Below are 21,997 nucleotides of genomic sequence, written 5' to 3' on the forward strand. Positions count from 1 at the left end.
CGTGTCTAGTCCAATTCAGCCAGCCAGCCCCGGCCCCTGCGTGTACTCCCATTTTGTCTTCACATGCATGCCCTTCACTTCCTTCTTACGGGAGTAGTTTTAAAGATAATTTGTATTATTAATTTGCTCGTTCTTAAGGGGGGGGGGGGGGTGTAATGTAAAAGCACATAAAGTAATTAATGTCTTGAAAAGGTAGGGTGTGTGTTTTTCTTATGTTTTCCTCATCATGCAGAAACAATCAGTACAGGTCAGTTTGCTGGAAAGCACTCCAAAAACCTATCACCGAACAGGTAGCTTGTGGGCATGAATGCCACAAGGAGTGTTGTCAGGGCCAGAGCTTAAAACACCAGATCTTTATGTGGATAACGCATTATAATTCTTGGGAGGGCTTCAGCCACCCTCTGAGTAATTCAGCTGCCTGTGTAGGAATTTTATGTACTTTCCTCGGAAGGATCTGATTACTGTCACAGACAGGATGCAAGACTACATGGTTTTCTGATCTGTTGCCATTGTTGTCGTGTTCTTATGAAGTGGTCTCCTGAGGTTACATGAAAGATTTTTTTTATTGGGGGACTTATTATTTATACACTGCCAGTGCCTTGGGCAGAAAGATGGACACTGCTGTTAAGGAGAAACTGGGAGATTCCATCGAGAGATGCTTTTCTCTCCTGTGTTGCTGCTTTGAATTGAAACCCAGTCAGTACTATAGAAATTTCCTCTGTAAAATTAGTGTGGTTTTGGTCCAGTCCCTGATGGGTGGTAGCTTATATAGCAAGAGCTATCATTGCATGAGACACTATGGTATTTTACAGGCAACTCAAGAAAAAAAGCAGGCAATTGAGCAGGACAAAATACTGAAATTCCCTCTGTGACCAGCAAGCAGCTTTTTAGAAGAAGTAAGGGTTTGGTGGGCAGCATTAAGACATTTACGTGCTTCCTCCACAAATGAATATGAAGCTATCTATATCAAGCACTAAGATCCCTGAGAGGGGGGGAAGGTTGGAGGAAAAACTTTGAGGAGAATAAGACAATCCCAGGCTGTTGGATTGGCATCAAACAAAAACACTTACCACAATTGCTTTTGCATCCATATCTTCTGTGGATTTTAGCATACTCCCATTCCATGGTGATTTCTATTCCTAAAAAAGTGAATTACCATAAGGTTGCAGTTGGCAGGATTTTAAAAGCAATACCCCTTCTTGGTGCTGTCTGCATCTTAGAGCAAGTGAATAAAAATCAGGTATTTCAGATGTCCTCTTGAAGGTCTTGTGATGAGAGGTAATATATTTTCATCCCTTAAAATTCAGTTTAATCTGAGAAATGTCTGCCTTCCTCCAGATAACTAGAGGCAGGCAGCGTAAGTCCAGGGTGAAGTTAGTCTGTTTAGAAATTTAGAAAGATCTGAACTGACCTCTGTGAAGGAAGTTAGCTACAATACACAGAGATGAATCGGCAATTTTCCCTTCAGATTGATAATTTTCTTAGTTATTGAGGTTTTATTGATTTTAAAAGCTGCCGTTTTCCTGGTCTGCTAAAAGCACTCTTGAAGATGTATGGCTTGAATTGGAAAGGTAACAATTTTGCAGAAGAAAGGTGTGAAAGGAGTTTGTTTACCAACCCTGACACGCTTTTATTTGCACGTGTACAAACGCACGTTGTGAATGTGATTCCTTGTCCTTCCCTGTCCAGACATTGGTGCTCCGCTCCTGCACTTTGGTGATAACACCGAAGCAGGATCTGGAGTGCACTGGAGGTCTCTCATTAACCCCAAAGTGTTTCCTGTCCATTTGCCCTGTGTTTACAGGCTTTCCCAAGCAATTTCTTGGAACATGTAATCTGCAGATACATCTTCAGTTTTAACTCTCAGTAGGACAACTTGTGTGGATGTCAATGATAGACATTAAAAGCTTGAGAGCAAAGTCTCATTTCATACCACTGTCCTGGCCAGAGTAGAGTATGTTTGTAATGTAGAGTAGAGCAATGTTTGTAATGAGGCTGTCAGTGCTGTGTTAGTTGATAGCCAATTGCATAATTAAAATGAGAGTATGACCATTTTCCCTTCAAAAGAGGGAGCATGTGTTTTGCCAAGCCCACTATAGATGGTACAACAGCCCCCTAAAGAACTGTAATAATAATTAAAAAGAAATCAATCAGTCCCACTGGCTGCCCGGGGAGAATGCCAGCAAAGAACTGTCCCCCCTTCCCCATTCCCAAAGCAGAGCCGTGTGGATTTGCACGGCTTCGATGTTGCTTTTCCTTGCCACTCGCGGCATCCCCGCAGCTCCCACCAGCACAGCCCTCAGGACTGAGAGCTGCAACATCCCCCTCGGCTTGCGGCCCTGGTGGAAGGTGATGGCTGAGGGTCTCTTTCTGGCCAAGACTCCTAGCAGAACCAGCATCTGTGCACCAGCCTTCCCCGAATCCCTCGCCCTGTAATGGGACTGTAACTGAGTTAGCTGGCCTGTGCCCTAGCCGTTTGTACGGCACATTTCTGAAGTAAATGTTTGGTCACTGCAGGGTTTCTCCTGCTTTGTAAATGCAACCAGCAGCTATTAGGAGCTCATGTGTAGAGGTTAGCAAGGCATTCCTACTGCGGAATGGTCATTTGTTTGTGAATTTCCTTTTAAAAACAAATCCTAGCAAACCTGAAGTCTGACAAAAGCTCTGGGATAAGAATATGTCAGATGAACATTTCTTTGAGCAAGTTTCTGTGAGCACCGTGGCATGAGCAGCTCTTGATTCCACTGTAAAGAGCAAGGGAAGCACTTCCTATTGCATTGTTTTTCTGAGGAAGCTGCTGCTGTAGGTAAATTACATGTAGCAAAGAATGTATTAGTAATACACCGTACTTTCAAAGTGTCTCCTCTCTCTGCTGTTCTCTGTTGCTGCAGGAAGTAGGTTTTGAGATCAATTTCTCTTTGAGGCAGAGTAACTCCTATTGCACGCTAGTTAATTATTTGAAATTAAAATGTTAGTTGAGGTAGGATGCAGGATTAGTGGTGCAGTCGTAAAGAAGGATGGTAAACCTCATTTTAGGATGAAAACAGTCTTCCCCCTCTATCTCAAATTGGAAACAAGGAATATTATTTCTCTTTATACCAGATACAAATGATGTATCATTCTATTAAGAGAATAACAGATTTAAAGTATTTTATTGCTAGTTAAATCTAATTCATGGTACTCAATGCAGATTTCAAGGATCAAGGGATTTAGATTATTCTGCATTATCAGCTTTAGGCTGTCATTTCTTGGTGTGTTTAAGTGCACGCCGTGGTCGAAAAGGCTTTATGGGCAAAGGTGCACGTAACTGTTCCTGCCCTAAGGAAACGGGCTTGCTCCTCTCCGCCTGTTTGTGCTGCCTGCCTGGCACTTGCACTGCTGTGCCACGGATCAGAGAACCTGCCAGAAAAGAGAGAAGGTTAATTTTCACTCCTCACCAGTCCCCTGATTCTCCTCTCCAGCTGGCCACACAAGCTCCAGTACTGGCACAAGGGAGAGTCTGACCAGTTCTTTCAAAAGATCTCACCTTTCTTTCCAAAGGCTTCTGTGAATGCGGTTGTAGTGCATGCCTGGTATCATAGCTGCAATGGAAAAAGCAAGATCTCAAGTAGAGGAAGGGAATAGAATAAAATAAAGATCCTTTGGCTTTGTGGGTATTTGAATGCTTTTCTCAAGACACCTTTCTCTAGCCCTGAGCCCTGGGTATAGGTGCTTCATCCTCCTGGGAAATGAGAGCTGCCCTCCTCCCTGCTGGAGGCTTCTTTGTGATTGAAGCTCTCGGATGGATGGCATGTGTGCAGAACATCCTGAAAAACTGCACAGAAAAGGAAAAGCAAAACTGCTGTTCTTTCAGATGTGGACTTTAATGAGCGCTAGGAGTGATTACTGGCTGTTTCTGTAACAGCAGCTAAGATTGTTTTAGGTGTGTTTGTTTTAGTTGTGTTGAGGCAAAACCAATTTTGTAGCCGTGTCCCTCACGATGTTGCAGCGCTGCAAAGCTGTTGACCAATCTCTGTACCTCTGGGATCTCACGTCTAATTCAGGATTGACCAGAATGAATAAAATCCATCCTAATTGGCTAGCTAAGTTAATGAAGTTTCCCTGCAACTGATCGGGCAATGGCAAACCGCCCCATGTCACACATTGTATGAGCAGCGAGGCTGCAGCCAGGCAGGGACGATGTCCTCTCTCGCTCCAAAGTTCTCAAATAGTCAGAGCCAGTTCAGTCAAATGGAGAAGAAATTGCAAGGGGACGAAGCTTCTGTTAACTGACCGGGTACTTCATTACTTTACCCTGTGAGTGTGCATGTGCGGGGACAAAGTCACTTGTGGTTTTAGAAAAGTAACTGTGAACCACGTTCCAGCTTTTAGAAATAATTTTAGGTGCAACTCAATAATATGTTAATAAGTCATTACCTAATCAAGCTGGCGGAAATGATGCCGATGCAATTTTGTCTTCCTGATTTTTAATTTTTTTTCAGAATAACACAGGAATAGTTGTACCAGTCCAGACCAGAGGTCCTTTTAGTATATTATTCAGTCTTTGCTGTGATCAATAGCACATATATAGGGGAAAAGATAAAAGAACAGGGCAAGTTTATGGTGATAGTTCCCTGGTATACCCTGTCAACTAGATAGTTGAGGACTCTCTGAACCAGAGGAGTTATCTTTTAACAGTCCTTAAATTATTATTCTTCCATGACTTTGTCCATTCCTGTTTTGAAATAACATAAACTCTGAGCTCCCATAGCCTCCTGTGATAAAATCCCAGTGTTTAGTAAAGTTTTGTGCATGAAGTACCTCCTTTGATTTTAATTTTGCAGCTGCCAGTCTTATTTGATGCCACCTGGTCAGTCTTCTAAGAGAGGAGCTGATTCAGTTTACCCCTTTTCCATGCTACTTATGGTGCTAGATCTCTTCTATATCCCACCTCAGTTGTTTCTTTTCCAGTATGTTTAATGCTTTACTGTAAAAGGGCCTGTTTCATCCTTTTGACAATTCTTTTTGATGCTCTCTGTACTTTTCCCAGTAACAACCTTTTACGTTACAGGGATGCAGTAAACTTACAAGTACTAAAACATGCTTAGCAGTAAAGAGGTTCTGATCTCTGCTGTCATTGGGGATTCGTAAGCCATTAGATCTAAACAAAAACCTCAGCTCTAATGCCCACTCAATCAAGTGGGAGTCCTTCCATCGACTTTGGTCAGGAGTCTAAATCAAACCACACTAAAAGCGTTTTACAGAAATACAACTCAAAGTGGAAGTGGCTATAAAACAAAAGTGGCCTTGACTTATTTAATCATTCATTTCCAGGAGGTAAGAAATGCAAAAGCAGAGTTTAAACACTGACAGGCAAGCTCATTTTCTGGGTTCTGCTGCTAAGTGTCAGCAATCTAATGCTGTCTTAGGCAGTAATTTGCATGCCTTTTGTATGGCACTACTGTGGAAAGCAAACTCTGCCACAGCCTCCCTGTTCCTGCCCCCTCTTTTTGGCCGCCCTGTAATGAACCAGATTGTGGAACTGACCCTGATGTGAAGATTTTTTTTTTTTCCCCCTAATTGATTTGGAGATGTGGTGTCTGCTCCTCCTCAAATGTTCTCATGGGTAAATTTTTAATCCCCTGATCAAACGCACTGTGTAGCCACAGAAGACATTCCGCTAGCAAATACACTATATATTTCATTGCAAAAGATGTTCATCAGGGCTGGCTATCTGCTCATCTCCCAGAACCAGCTCGCTGCAGGGTCGGGCAAGTGCCACTTTAGGCGAGAGGGACGCGGTGGACTGCAAGCTGTACGCTGGAACCGTCCCTTTGGACTGCTGCCTGCGGCGTTGTATTATGAAGCAGATCTCTAGGAATACAGTAACCGGTTTATTGACGTTCAGGTTGCCCAAATCCCTTTAAAACAATGGTAAAGTAATCACTGTAATTCCCAAAGTGAAAAGCAGAAGGTGGGTTTGGGTTTTTCCTCTCTTCTTTTTAAATTATGTTGTCTGTGTATAGCTGTTCAAAATTCAATCTAGCAGCAAGTTAGCTCCTGCTCCAAGTAAATTTGCTGAACATTCAGAGAAACTGAACAGTACAGTAAAATGCTAGCTTTTCCACTGTATACTTAGATAAAAAATTTTGAAGTGCAGCGTGATAGAATTGGACCTCAGTGGATGTGGAAAATGGTTGTGAAATAATAACTGTGAATAACCTTCTACTTAATTGCTTTAGCAATAAGCAAGATATGAACAGCTGAATCTTTATAAAGGCAGCTTCAATTGACATAATATTGGAAATTAATTTTAAAAAAGTGAAAAAATCGGAGTGCTGTTTTAGATCTTGGCTTTTAATTCAAAGCCATTTTTTCCTTGCCTTTACAACACTGATTGCCTGAATCAGGAAACCAAGACTGATTTCAAACTTTGAAATGTTACAGCAGTATTTGTGAGACCTGAGTGAGAGGAGCATCATTACTACTCTTTAGGGAGTGCTGGTATGCTATGGACTATAGAAGCTAGGACCATAGAGTGATCAGAGATACTGGCTTAGGTCTATAGAAAGTAGGCTGGAGGCATTGTTTGTCTTTCCTTTAAGTTTCTGTGGGAGGCAGTATATATTATGGCAGGGTTCGTGTTCTCTGCAGTGCATTGTACCTGATAGTTTCGGGGTCTCTGTCTTCTGGTTATGAGCAGTACCGCTGCAGGCACGTGCCTGCTGGTAGCAGGGCTGGTAGCAGTGCCAGAGTCAGTAGTTGACAGCTCACTGGTGATAGTCACCTCTCACTGGTGGTCATCAAACTGTCCTATATCCCCTGAACAGCCCTTAAAATGGGCTTTTCAGGAGACCAGAATGGCGGTAGTTCACATCTTACAGCTATGGTTTTACTTCCACTACAGGACATGCAGCAGTACTTGCAGATGGATTTGCTGAGTTCAATGTTTCATGGTTTGATTTGTATTTGAATGATTTTCTCTGTAAGCCTACTTATGTAAGGAACTGCCATGGTCATTGGACTCCAGTCTTTGCCAGTCTGTGGGCAGCAGTGCTCGCGTGTAAGGGTTGTTTCCCTTTTTAGCCTTCACTTTTGTTGGAGTTACTTCTTGTAGCTGTTGTCTAGGCATTTGGGACTGAAGAGGAATATTTTTCCAACCCTCTGCAGCAATGCACAGAGTGAGTGAACTCTCTCTCGCATCCGTAACATCACATACTCACCCCATATGGATCAATGGTATACTGTACCATATATACGGCAGTTTTGACAGCAGTTACTTCTATTTGACCACAGTGGTTGCTCTTTGCCCACCACAGTTCCTCTCAAAGCTCAGGTGGCATTAGTGTGTTATTGGACTGGTTTTCTGACTATTCTTATCTGATTTTCTGTTTCCAAAGATTGGATTTCCCAACAATTCCCACTGAAGTGATTATTCTTGTTGGGTAAGGTGAACAAAGCAAGCCTTCAGGATATCCTTTGCTGGGAATATAAGAGCTAACTCTTGGAAGAATCTTGTTTCTGCAGTGAGGAAAAGGGGTGGAATTATCAGTACTGAATTCTTCCCGGGGCTGCATCTTGTGTATTGTTGAGCTAATCATGAACTTGCCAGGAAAGCTGTGTTCAGGCCTTGTCTGTCTTCATAAGTGTGTTTTTGTAACCAGGTTCTGACCCTGTCACAGCAAATGAAGTTGAGTGCTATCGTACAGCAGCCTTCTTCTCAATGTAGATGTGTATGTCAACTGCGTGTGTATATAGTCATCCTAAACGTGTTGTTTATATTTTATATCAGTTTGCTCCAAGGGAAAAACTGGCATGTCATGCTGCAACATGCTCCCTACGGAGAAGACAAGGTTGGAGCTTGAATACTGATGAGTGGCATCTGCAGTGAGGGAAAGGCAATCTAGAGTGTCCTGCCAAACAGAGATACTAGAGAAATGCAATCAGTGTGAGTAATTAGGTCCACACCTTTTAAAGCACTGCTTTAAAAGGAGAAAACTCCTTGTTAATTTGCTGAGGACACAAGCACACAAGAATGAGGCATTTATGAAATTCTCTATTTCTTCTTGTACTGTGATCTGTTCTAGGAGAGCATTTCAGGCCATGTCCAAACCAAACATTTGTATGCTTAAGTCCAATTGATTTGGTGTGTTCTCAAGCCTTTTTTTTTTTTTAAATGCTCCTGTGTTCAGTGTTGTCAGTATATGACAGCTTTGCATGACATACGGAGCTGATGGTGTGTTTCAAAGCTCCTTACACTTGTCAGAAACTTCTAGTCTGCATGATAGTCTGGAACCTGGTGATCTTGTGTTTTGCACTTGGCAAAACGCAGTAACATGATCCATCTGTTGGCTGTTGAATTAGAAATGAAGTAAAACAAAGTCCATGCGGAGAATGATGTAACAGCGTACCTATAGCAGAGTTTGTGATAATGATGATTTGAAGGGTGATATTTTATACAAGCAATTGTATTGTCAGAATTCATCTCCATCAAAGGATGAATGTTTTAAATCACATGGCTGAGATTTCCCAGGGCCTTGGATTGCCTCCTAGTCAGGTATCACTTTTACCTTGGTCATGTCACCATGTTGTGTCTGAACTATCAGGTTAAGTAGCATGAAAGGAGCTTTGTTATTGCTTGCCTTGTATGGTGCTGTAAGAAAAAAATTCGCTTTTAATTGTGATTGTAGACCTTCAAAAATACCTTTAGCGTAGATATTTTCCCGTAAACAGGGCACTGCTGAAGGTGGAAGACCGGCGTGGTTCCTCCTGGGCAGGTCACTTTCCTGTGTCTTAATTTCCTTAGCCCTGAAGTAGAAATTAATGATGTTTAACTTCCTTTCTAAATTGTCCCTCTGTCCTCTTTAATCAAGCCTCACTGTGATTAAATGTGCTGTGTTTGTATGTGCTGAGTAGTAGTATAATAGCATAAAACTATAAAGAAAATGAAAATAAAAAAAGAAGCATTGCAAAAACATGTCTTTGAAACAGAGGGGCTGGTTGGGCTGTTGGGAGAATCTTTGTTCACCATTGCAGGTAGATGGCAGCTGGTCCCATAAGCAGCTTGAGAAACACGTGCATTCAGACCAAAAGTCCCTGGAGTAGAAGTGGCTCGAACAAATGCCAGCAGGGCAGTGTCTCATGCAGAAGGAGCAGGATTGTGCTTGTACACACCCATAAATTATCCCATCCAGAGCGAGCTGGGTGTTTAGGCGTTCTCATTGTTTGGAAATTTGTTGTTGGGAAAATATTAACAACCTCACAGCCCATAGTTCTTTGCTGTGTCTAAGTGGATTGCCAGTCCCTTGAGGCAGAGGCTGTCTGGGTTTGCCTTCCACAGAGCCAACACATTGTCAGCTCTCAATTAGCCAGTTTCATGCTGACTCAGAGCTCAAAGATAGCCACTATTTTTTTTCTTGTTGAGCATCCCTGTGTAGAGAGAGCAAGCTATTTTTACCTGAACCTGAACCTTTCTAGCATTATTCCTGATAGGAAAAAATAAAACCTGTGTGCTTGAAGTTAAAACCGAAAGAACGGATCTTTTCTTGGAGGTGCCTGTGATCCTCTCAACCTTCCAGTAACTGAGGAAAAGCAGCCTCTGCGTGTGCCTCTGTGTCAACGCTTCTCTTCCTTCTTGGTTATCCTACACAGATGGCCCGCTGGCAGGAGAAGCCCCTCTCTGAGATACAAAGGGTGATCAGTCCACGTAAGAAAAGAGCAAGTGAGACAGAGGCCACAGTGTCTTTGGAGTCAAGGGGTGGAAAGCTGATGGGTCAGAGCCGTTTCAGGGAATAGTTGTAGAGTCAAGCTGGTAAATTTTTGTTTGGAGGGAAAGAGGAGAAAAACAAGAGTAATGAGGTCTAGTTCCAGTAAGCAGGAGCTTTTTGTGACCGTTAAATACAAAGCCTGCAGTTTCTCCCTCTCCGTCATCTCCTGTGCTTCCACTGTCTGGGGGTTTAGTTTTCCACTGGGTACAGAGACAGCTCTTGAGAGGGGAAAGTGCAGGCTGCACTTTTTTTTTTTTTTTAGCAGCTCCCTGGCCATAGTCCCTGACAGATCACTGAAGCTACAGTACATGAAGTAGGCAATAGAGGCTGGGGAGGATGCTTTCCTTCTCTGGTGGGTGTTTGGGTGGGAATTTTAAGATTTTCCTTTTTTTTTTTATGCTGCACATTTTTGTAATTCCAGCTATGCACAGAAAAAGCTGGGCAGTGCTGGCTGCTAAGGTGCACCTGTACAGGGTGGGACAGGCATTCAGAGGCAGAAATAGACACCAAGCCATCCTGTTTGGGCAATTACACTCTTCCTGCATTCTCACCGCAGTCGGCATTTCAGCGGCTAAGCCACAAAGGGAGGTATAAAGACAAATGGGATCTCCTTTTGAAAATACCTGTACTTAAAAGAACCTCCCTCCTGGGATGGCATTCATTATGTGTCTGTTTATTCATCCTTTGCTCACATGATAATTTGCTCCTGCAGAAATGAATCTCAGCTCCACCCAGTGCTAGGACTGAGCCACTTCTGCTGGCGCTGTTGGAGATCATTTACCGAGAGAAATTAGCTGTACAGCATACATAATGGTGACTGACATAGCTATACCTGCCCACAGCTTCTCCAAAGGCAATCGCTACCTTTTCAGCAGCTCATCCCAAATCCCAATGGATTTCTAACTCTGCCCTGGCTTGCACTGTACGTCTTCGCAAGAGTTGGTAATATTCTGAGATGGCTTTAAGTGTAAATGGGAAGAGGAGCTGTTGATTTAAAGAGGCAAATGAAATGCCAGCCTCTGTCACAGCGCTCTCCTAATATAAAAGATTTGTGGCAGTGGGTTGAGCCCAAGCAGCAGCTGCTGTGGTGTCACTTTGGTGTTAACTGGGGAGCGGGTGCTTGCAAGGAGCAGAAAATGCTGTGGAAGAGGGGAGAGGAGCCAGAGAGGAAGAGGCTGGCACAAGTGCCAGGCTCCTTCACTGGAATGCATCCCTTTGCCTTATGCTGTGGCCATCTTTCTCTGCAAATTAATCATGTTTCTGCTGCCCCTTTCTCCAACTGAATGTGCTGGCGGTTTTCTGTCTTCTGGAGCAGATCTCTCCTTCATGGTGTTTTACTTGTCGCAGAACCTCAACTCCTGGTCTAGAGTCACTCAGGTTTCCATCCCACCTGGTAATGTGCCCTCGATCTATTCACCTCTATTCTGCCGACCCAGTCTGTTGTCCAGGAGTCTTGTCTGTCATTTGCAGGAATAATTGCAAAAATTGATTCATGAGAAATGCCTGTAACAGGCAGATCCTTTTGACAGACCACACAGCATCATACTCTGCATTTATTTGAGTCAATCAATGCTGTGATGCATATTTGGGTCATAAATACTCTGATATAAATTGCATTTATTATTATGACAGCTGTGTTCCATTACCTATTATTTATTAGGTTCTGCTGTCCTTTCGTTTTACACCTTGTAGAGCTGTCAAGTCAGCTGCTTACTGGTGACAAAGCTCACAGCTCAGTTCAGAATCTTCCAAAAATAAATTCTCCAAAGGTATTTGACTAACAGCAGGACGTATGTTGCTGGAAAGGCATTGGACGGTCTTTTTTTCGGTTTGTTTTATTGGAAAGAGGAGGTCTGTGCTTTTTGCCTGCTTTTGCCCAAATTCCAGAATTAGACTTTGCATTTATGATCCAGAGGTCATTGAAGCTAATAATCCCACTGATTAATGTGAATTTTGGATCACACCCTCCATGTCTCAAAGTTGAATTAATCAGGTTATTTGATATTTGAAATGATGGGATGCTGACTTGGATGTTTCTAATTTTCCCTTGGAAGCCTTTTTAGCTTCGTGTTTTACGTCGTAAAAATGGCAGAATATCTGATTCTGAGATGAATGAATTTCAGTGTCCTTCCAAGGGTAAGGTCAAATTGCAATGGGCATGCTGCTCTGTACGAGTCAGAGTAATTTTCTGCTTCTCGTTCCCAATAAACAGTCACATATCCTTCATGCCAGGTTGCTGCACATTTGCAAGATGCTGAGCGCTTTGGTGTTAATTCAGGAAAGCACTTAATCATGGAATTGATGACTCTAAAGTGCTTAATATAAGCGTGTGCTTAAGTGCCTTGTTGGACTGGGGCCAGTGCAGATGTTCCCTTACAGAGCACAGATTTGTAAGCCACTTCTGGACTACTAGAACCAAGCTCACCGGAGATCAAGGGTTTCAGGGATGTGCAGCTCAGGGAGCTGGACGGTGCTGCAGGGGTGGGCAAGCACGACAAAATGCCCCTGCGTGGGAAGGAGAGGGTTCACCCAGGCAGTCCCTGTCCTGCGACTAAGCAGGGAACCAGGGTCAGCAGAACGGTTGGGTTCTTGGGCTACACCAAGCATTGCTTGCACCAACTGAGCAGGAGGTTGGAGCCTGCAAGAGCGGAGACCTGCGCCGGAGAGGTGCAACAGCCCTGTCTGGCAAAGCTGGGCTCTGCACCGGTGGTGTGCATGCGACAGGGAAGGGCCAGCAGCGCTGCCACGTCTCCCTAAGAGGTACCAGCCCTGCAGACTGACGTGGGGACCAGTTTCCTGGGGATAGAGTGCTAAGCTGGGTTTCAGACTAGCTGTGTAGTTTCTCTACAGGAGATGAAAACACTGCGTAAGTTCTTGTAGTCGTATTCAACAGGTTTTGTTTGCACAAGGATTTTGGGATAGATGATAGATGCAGGGACTAAGCGTTCTGTCTATCAATAGGGTTTATGTGCTAGCTTAACAGCAACATTGTTCATAGCATTACTATTGAAATATGTTGTTGAAATAGTATTGAAATATGTTGAAATACTATTGAAACTATGTGAAATAATGTTGCATGTGCTTCTTTTCATGTCTTACCGTTTCTGTATTATCTCGATTTATTTTACTTTAAATGTAAAAAGAGTAAATCTATAATTCCTATCAAATATCACAGTGCAAAACTGATATACACACAATCATATGGCTCACAAAATATAGACGCAAATGGATATGTATTATTTATAAAGCAGCTTTGACATCTCAATATATTAAAAAAGAAGAGACATTTAGATCATTTCATAGTTCAGCATTCTGCATGTTTTTGAACTATCGTATATCATCAGCCATGAAAATTCATAATTTAGGTCTTAACCATTCTAATTTTATGTGTGCATTCCATCCAAAGGGGTGTGTGTCCTCTGCTCTTACCTTTTCTTTTTCTTTTCCTATTCTATCCGTCCCACCCCCTTTTATACAATAAAAAGTAGACGGCTAGGGTGAGACAATGCCAAAAGCCCACCCTGCCTTGCAGGAACTGCCCCATAATTAGTGAGCATCATAACTCTGTGACTAAACAGGGATCTCCAGGTATTCCAGTGTCCCACCCGAATCCTCCTGGGTTTGCTGAACCCAGACAGTCAGTGAAAGTCAAAAAGTTCATACTACAGGGCAGTAAAATCAACGTGGCTGCTCTTATCCAAATCTCTAATGTGGACGGACAAAAGCCAGGTATAAATCAGCTTAAAATCTGGCGATTTCTGCCAAGTTCCAAATTAATCGTGAATATGGTGCGAGTGCCTTATGTCAGGTGTTTTCAGTGGTGTCACTGGCCAGATTGTTTTGAGCTGGGCTGGAGGAGTGAACTCTGAAGTCGAGGAGATTTTGCAGAGGTTATTCTAGCAAGAGCCTCATTCCTACATGACAGAAGGTCTTGGGTTAATCCTTTGGGGTTTTTTTGTGGGGGAAACAAAGGGAAAAGGTGAATTTGTAGTCTTTCAGATGAGGACATTTGTGGCCTATTAGGGCTTTGTAGGTTAAAACTCTTTCTTTTAGTGAAGTTGTTGCTCAGTGATGGGTTTAAATACAAGTTCAGTGCTGGTGAGAGGATCTAATCAGGAGATGGGAGCTTTCTGTCTAACTACAGGGCTCGTGTCAGTAGGATGATAGTAGTGTTAACTGTTTTTCCTCACTGTTTCATGGTTGCCTTAAAATACTGCTAGGAAGGATGAAAGAACTTCAGTTTCTGTGGCCTATTTCTCTCTGGTCTCTGCTGCAAGAGCCAACAAGGAGCCCTTGGCTTGCTTTCTGTTTGCTTGAAACTCCTTCCAACCTCCACTTCACCTTCTCAGTGACATTTAGGCAGAAGCTCTTAATTTATTCTGTCCTGGTTTTGGCCATTCCCGGCTGCTGAGCTCTCAGCAGACTGTGAGGGGCTGGTGCTTTCAAATGTAATGCGAGTTCACTGGTCTGAAGTTTCTCTGGGAATGAAAAATCTGTTTGATTAAGGAGACACTGACTTCTGAAAGCCTATCAGACTGCGCAACTTTGTAAGTCAGGGCTGCAGAATGTCTAATTAAATGGAACTGCTCCCTAGAGGATTTGGCTTGCAGAAAATTAGTTTTCGTGTTCTTGGCCTGTTGTTCATTAAATGATTCTTTCCTTTTTCTCTCCTTTGCAGTTTTCATCTGTAGTTTCATGGTTGCGGCGCCTATCTTTGGTTACCTTGGTGACCGTTTCAACAGAAAGATCATTCTCAGCTGTGGGATCTTCTTTTGGTCAGCTGTCACTTTTTCAAGCTCCTTCATCACTGAACAGGTAAGATCTTTGCAAAGGCACTTCGCGGGATGTCCTGAAAAGATGGACAATAAGTTCCTAAAAAAAGCCCCACTCCCCATGGCAGGGTGCTCAAGGGGAACACCTCCCTCTGGTCTGTATTTGACATAGAGCATGTTGCACTATCTGACCTTTTGTGAGCAAGGTGTGATCTGTGTAACTGTGTTTTCTTAACTGCGAAAGCTGTTATTCTTTGATAATGCACATTCATAAAAAATAACAGGTGAAGCATATCTAAGCAAGAATTTCTGTTGACATAAGGGTTTCGGTTTGAGGGAGATCCTAAACAAACTTTAAAAGGTTTTAAAAAAGACTTGGAAAAAAAAAAATCCATGGCTATATAGTGGTTCTCTTGTCTTCTGATATGTAACAGAAGCCACTGGAGTTTGTTGGGAAGTCTGCTTGTGGTGTGTGGAATGACAGAATGCATCCAGCAGTGGTTTTACGCATGCGCTGTGTTTCCTGTCCAACAAAGGCGGTGAAGGTGGATGATAGCATAGAGATTAGACAGAGTTTCAGCTCCTTTAACGCTAGTTGATGGATATGTCTGTGGAACTGATGATGGAGTTGTCAGGCTCACTTAGTTTTGTCAAGCTATGCACAGCATCCCTCACCTGCTTTCAGGACAGCCATGGTACCCCGTTTTGAGGACTCTTTATTGCATTAATTCTCTTGCCTGTCAGAGGCACTTGAAGGAAACAATGATCTGGAAGTTTCTGGGGAAAAACATCCTCTTGTTTAAATCATATTATAGAGGAGGTTTAATTGCTGCAGGTGGCAACATTCCTGGAGAGAGAAATCACAGCTCCTGGCATCATCAGGCTGATTTCCCCAAGGGAGGCAGGGGCATTCCTCATCCTTTCTGTCCAGCTGCGTTCCAGAGATTGCAGCATTGTGGTCACGCCTAAAGAATGACAACCAGGGACTAAACCTCTCCGCCCTGCTCCCTTCTGCCCACACACATGCTCTGCAGTTTCTAATAAAAGAGAATTTCCACCCAAAGTGGGCAGTGGCAGTCACATGTCTGTCTGGCTTTCATGTTCACTGCGTTTCCAAAGAAAAATGCATATGGCCAAATGTAGAAGCCTTTAACTTAGTAAATTGTTCTGGTTTATAATTGGCCAGGAAGCATCCTTTCCAGAGAAAGAACATCTCCCATGTAAAATGAAGAGGGTGTTTTGGTTTTCTTTTGGGTTTTTTGTTTTTGTTTTTGTTTTTTTTTTGGTTTTTTGTTTTTGTTTTTTTAATTTATCTTCATAACATTCTGCAAAAGCAGCTGTGATCAGAGCCCAAAGAGGGAAGCATTTTATGAAGGCACCGATTACCTGCTTATAAACACGCATTCATGCTCAGGTTCTCATTGCTCTCTCTGCAATAGACTTAGTCCCATAGTCGCAGGTAGTGGAACACTACCTGGTCTAATCTATGTTTTCAGAGTTGATTTTCAGTTGAAGGATTTGGGGCTTATTAGCTGAAGTAGTTCATGGATTAATACATATGGTCATCAGTATACAGGAGCTCAGAGTGGAAGTGGCATATTTTTAGCCAAAGAAAGGGGGAATAATGTTTATAAAGCTGGAATATGTTTGGAATCCAAACCCCAGTGTTTTGGAAGTCACAAGAGAGCCAGGACCAAAATAGCCTGACCTGCGTTAATTCCTCCTGGGTTTGCATTTGTGCTAACTCTGGACCCAAACTACAACCTTGGACACAATCTCCTAAATACTGAGAAAAATCCTCTGTCCTGGTTTTACTGAGATCCTCAACTCTACTGGAAGACTTATCTATTAAGCCAGGGGTCTCATGCCCAGCTCTTGTTACCTGCTCCAGGAGATTATGGAAAATTTTGCAGTTGCGGTATGGATGTGCTCAACCCAGTGGCGCAGCAGTTGTCGTAAGAATAATCCCAACCTCACATAGTATCCCTACCACTTTGGTATCCTTTTTGGAGGCCTGATCTCTAATTGGGAAGACATGCCACATTGAACAAGGTGAATTCCTGAAGTACTAATGAGAAAACGGGTCAGGGAAGAGCTGATGCAGCTTTTTTTTCTTTATGCAGTGACTAACTAGGCATTTTTCCTGATCTTTCTCTTCTAGGATTCATTTGAGGAGCAAAACACTGGCTCTTCTCTCAACTTTCTTTCTTTCTTTCTTTTAAGACAGTATATGTGTTTGTCGGGGAGGAAGGCTAGGAGCTGAAATATGAAAAACTCTTTGCTGGCACAAATAAAAGCAATAGTAAGATTACTGTAAGTAGATAAGGACTCACATCCAAGTCAACATGAAAACACAGGGCTAGAAGGAGCAAGTTGGCACAGGCTGAGCCCATTGACATACCGTACAGAAAACTCCTTTATGTGGCGACAGCAAAAATACCGAACTAGGCGAGAAACAATAGCCATTCAGTAGAAATAGCAAACTGTGTCTTCAGGGATTGCCTTTCTTCAAATTTTGACAGTGTCTAGTGCCTCGTGTGTGCTAACACTGTGTAATTAAATAGAGTACACATCCGCAGAGTTGAAATTTGGAGTGTAAATGGAAAGAGACAGCTTAACAAAGGCAGAAAGCAGCTACAGAGCTTGTGGACTCTGAAGGCACCCAATTTGTAAAGGTTTTTGGCAGTGTGTTGTTAATATTAGTTCCTGGCTAAAATTTGGACACTTAAAGGAAAACAATCAAAATGCTATCATTTGAGCGAATGTCTAGATTATTTGTAATTTATTGTGCAAACAAGCATACAGAAAAGGACGTGTTAATTCTTATCTATCAAGTTATTCAATAAAGAAATACCTGTGTGGCAAGAAAAGGACATGGAGTGAGAAACTGCCTCAGAGAGATGGATTTTGATGTGGAAAAAAGGATTGGAGCACAGTTAAACAGTTCATCTAAGATACTATCTAAATGCTATTTCATGCTGTTTGGGTTAAAAAGATAGTGACTGAAAATTGGCAGATAAAACAGGGAATTGCATATATATGCCATGCAGACATGTAGTTGCTAGAGAGCACTGCATTAAGGTTTGTAACCACTTATTAAAATATCCTTAGTTATTTATTACCAAATATCTTTGGGCTTTTAATATGGAATAATGACCATCAGATAAATGAAGGATGAATCTCTCATCTGCTAGTAGTTACTAAATAACTAAATAATAGGCTCTCACAGGAAAAAAAGAAAATCAGACCAAAATTTAAGGATAGTTCCAGAGTATATAAGGGGTGATAGCTACAGAAAACAACAATGCATGAATTCCACGCATAGCAAAATAGCAATAGGACAAATAGATACGTAAATGTTTGGTTACTGTTCATGAGGTCTTAAATTAATTTAAAACAGATCAAAATAAGAAACCCAAATAAATACATAACAGAGACTAATTCCATAAATACACCTGGTTTCATGGATAAAAATAGCTAATGATAAATTTAACTAAAGAAAATAATCAGAAGTAACGACACTGGGATAATACTGAAAAGATCGCTTTTTATTCTGTCAAATAATGTGATTTGACAATTTATATTAGTGCAGAATTTCTCTGTAGAAAAAGAAGAAATGAGTCCTCCTGCACTTTGTCTCTGGTACTTGCACATTTCTGTTCTGTAACACTGTTTGTCACTTTCTAAAATAAAAGTTGCATAAAAAAATCATTAACAAACTTGTTCATTAGTATAAAATTAGTTAAAGTTGGTACATATTTAGATGTATCTCTAGATTAACTCCGTTTATAGAAACTTCAATAAAGTATGCATATATCTTAATTTGTATTTTGTAAGTACAAACACCTGCTTAGACATTACCTCCCTTTATGCATGCCTTTTAATCAGTTCTGCACCTGCGGGTACACAAATTATGGTATTTTCACCTGCAAAACCCTTTCTTGTCTTGTTTTGGCTTTTGGCAAGCATTTGGAGAAAACACTTTCTGGTTGTTGGTTCATGCTCCGTAATAAATCAGCAAAAAATAAGTGAGCTGCTGTGCCGTATAGGGTCGTATCACAGAGAAATGCAGTGAGTGCACAGACTTCATGGAGTTTCTTTACCAAGATGCATTTCCATCCACACAAAAAGCTAAATACGTGTCTGTCTGCCTCTGTATCAATATAAACTCTGATTTAATAAGTAACCAGTTTTTTGTCTAGATACCATTTTGATGAGCATAGTGCCGAGTTGCCTGTGTTGTGGCTGATCATCTTGAGCTGGTTTATATTCCAGAATGTCACTGGAAAGAGTCTGTAATCCCAATTGCACCATTCTCTCTTTCTGAACAGTTTCACGTGAAGCAACTCGGTTATCAGGAGCGATTACGCCACGTGCTGAGAGTTTGTTTCTGGCTGCTTGGATATCCACATCTGTCAGGCGTAATAATAGTTCTTACAGCTGACTGCTTCGGCCAGAAATTTGTCTTACATGAAACCTTGCTTTTGGTGCTAGCCTTCCTAACTCTCTTAGCACAAACTTCTGAGAGATCAGGACGCCTCTCCCTTGTGGGCAGACGCCAGTTTCTTAAAGCGAGAAGGAGCTCGGAGGTGGAAAGTTGCAGACTGTTCTCCAGTCTTGTGAAATACTGCTATTTCCCATGTAAAGATCTTGAATAAAGCATATTCTGTGTAAAAGGGATGCTGGTTTACAGATGAGCAAAGTATTCTGCTAAGTAGTTTGGCTCCACTAGGCTGGGAGACCAAGTGTACCTAATAATCAACTAGACCAGGCTGTGGTAATGTGGGTTTGCTGGGAGACATCAGAGCTGCAGATGGCAGAAAGTTTGGAAATGGAAAAGCAAAGAATTAATAAGTTAAACCAGGAACGTGCTTTTGAATCCTCCAGTTCTTGGTAAATATTTCTGTTTAAATGTGGATATAGCTAACACGATAAAACCTTTTTGCTCCCACTGCCAGTTAATCTGGATAGGTATTTCTACTAGTGATTTTTTTCTTTTTCTCTCCTTTTGATTTATCTCTGAAAGAGGAAGCAAATAGTCCACTGTGGAATTCCAGTTAGCCTGCAGCGCTTGCTACAGTCCTGTCTTTCAGACTTGCCAGATGTATGTTTATTTCCAAAGCTTGTCTTCCAAGGAGTGCTAAAAGAGAAGCAACAAATTACGTGCCGTATGGAACAAATGGTTAGCTGGGTTAATTTTAAAAAATGTAAACATAAACCAACCCCGCCCCCCTACACATGATGATTCACTCCAAAAAAAAAAAAAAAAAAAAAAAAAAAAAAGCCTTTCGTCTTATGCACTCTGGCAGAAGTTGTATTATAAAACATACAGCTTCTGTTCCTTTGCTTCCACTGTGTAGGGTACATCCACAGTTTGAAAAACAGAAACAAACAAAACCAAAAGCCCCAAGCCATCGTTTTGTATGTAAGACGAGTACTGAGTGTTACCTTTGAAGTCACCATGAATTACTGGAGTGTTTATATCCCACTGTTCCGTCTTATTATTTTTGAGCAGAACTCTCTTTTAGAAAGAAGACAAATTAGGTTCTGCCAAGCAGCTTTGTGAAGTCTGCTGCACATACATTCAATCCCTTCCCTCGCATGCAATTCCTGCCAGTTCGTGTGGCTGTTACAGGAATGGGTACGGGGTGTTCACGGACAAAGGCTGTTAGATGGCTCTGGTGTATTTTGCCAGCCTTTAATGTGGTACTGGAACCCTACAGATGAGCATGTGCTATTGACATTTGGATTTCTGCACGCTCGCCCTTTTGCTAGACTGCTCAGGAAAAATATAGTCCATTGCGTACTCTCTTATCAGAAAGGAATAGATTAGGGTGGGTAATATACTACAATAGTGTTGCTATTCTAAGTGCCAGCGCTGTCAACACTCCCATTACTGAGTGCTACTATTACAGCCCTATGTGTAATGCTGGTATAGTGCCCCACTGCACTACCTGGCAGCTGTTACCTGCTCCTGCTTTGCCTCTGCTCTGTTAAGATGAGACACGACAATCTATACATCTCTTCTTCTCCCCAGCTCCTCACCAGAGAGCTGCTGTGCTGGAGGGCGGGGGATCAGCGGGTGCCGGGTGAGGAAGGGTGCTGTGCTGGAGTTAGGTGGCTCTGAAGTCCCAGAAGAGAGGGAAAGGATAGGGGTTCTCATCACTGCTTTACACTGCAGAGTGAAATCCTTTATGGACTGGTTCTGCCTCACTGTCCCTCTGCCGTATGCCTGAAAGCAGATGGTTTGAAGAAAGATAATTCCCACAGCCCCCTTTAGACCTGCTTCCCCTCTCAGCAGCCTGCTATGCAAAAGGCTTACTGGTACTGCAGTGTGCTGGTGATGGCATTGCCCATCAGGAGAAGAACCTACCTCAAGTCTGGTTATGTGTACCTACACCCATGTGGCTGCTGGAGATGGAGTTACCCCACCAAGGGTCACTTTTAAGAGCTGCAGCTCTTGGACGTAGAAATTGTCGGGTTCCTGCAGCAGTTCTGCTGTGAGAAACTTCCTTTGTGTTTTCATGGCTACTTGACTCTCCAGCTCTAGCTACTGTTAGATCAAGACATAACAAAATCCATGCTCCCTGGACAAGGAAATATGAGAGTTTCTATGGGAATTGAAAGGCACCATTTTCTTTGACTCCTCTCCAGCAAGAAGGCACCTGCTGCTCCTTCCCAGTGCTATTCACGGCACTCTTGTGAGTTTTACTATCTTGCATTTTTTTTAATGTGGATTATGTGAGGTATACTGTAGGAAAAGAATACTCCATTGCTTATTCCTTCAATAACGAAGCATTGACTGAGCTGGTCTTAAGGTATTCTGGGCATCTGTCGAGTCTGCTAGCATCTTCAGCACAGCTGATACCAAATACTGAATGGGAAACTGTTTTCATGTAAGAGCAACATCTCTTGCACAGACAAGCGTAATGATTTGAACTCTTGAATCTTGGGTCTTCATTGTTCCCTCAGATTTTGCTGACCTAGGACAGAAGAGATGGGAGAAGATTTATATAGATTAAATAGTTGCAGCTTGCTGAAATAGACTGCAGAATTACTGTCATGTGTTTGTCTCCTAGCTGCTTTATATTCTTACCTTGTCCCTTTCTACCTGTCCCTCTTCCAAGGGAAACTATAAATGAAAAACAGGTTAGGGTGTTCTCAGAGCATCAGCCCCAAAAAGCCAATCTATGAGAGGAGGAGGTTTTTCATAGGTGTTATCAGAAATTGAAGTGTTGTATTTTCTGCCCTGAGTGTTGGCTTTTTCCCTCCAGTATCTGCATCTATGTATCTGTAAAGCATTTGGAAAGAGTTATTGAAAACACAGCTGGTGATGGCTGCCAGGAGAGAGACAGAGTATGGCTCCAAAGCTTATTCAGAAAGCTTATTTGTGTGATGAGAAAAATGAACTTAAACTATCATAAGGAGTATCTCTACCATACATAGCGTTTCCCGTCTGCAGTGTGTCTGGAACAGGGT

The 21,997-nt window shown here is 42.2% G+C and overlaps 1 protein-coding gene across 2 annotated transcripts in view; it reads left to right on the forward strand.

Moving 5' to 3' along the window:
- The window catches only part of LOC142417408 (sphingosine-1-phosphate transporter SPNS2-like), a 142,971-nt gene that overhangs the window by 51,190 nt on the left and 69,784 nt on the right, over positions 1-21,997 (forward strand). For both annotated transcript variants that reach the window (XM_075518070.1, XM_075518071.1), the window contains exon 3: positions 14,425-14,561. In XM_075518070.1, the coding sequence (XP_075374185.1) occupies positions 14,425-14,561 (137 nt within the window). The remainder of the gene's footprint in view (positions 1-14,424; positions 14,562-21,997) is intronic.

Source organism: Mycteria americana, chromosome 15 (genome assembly GCF_035582795.1).
Source record: "Mycteria americana isolate JAX WOST 10 ecotype Jacksonville Zoo and Gardens chromosome 15, USCA_MyAme_1.0, whole genome shotgun sequence".
NCBI lineage: Eukaryota > Metazoa > Chordata > Aves > Ciconiiformes > Ciconiidae > Mycteria > Mycteria americana.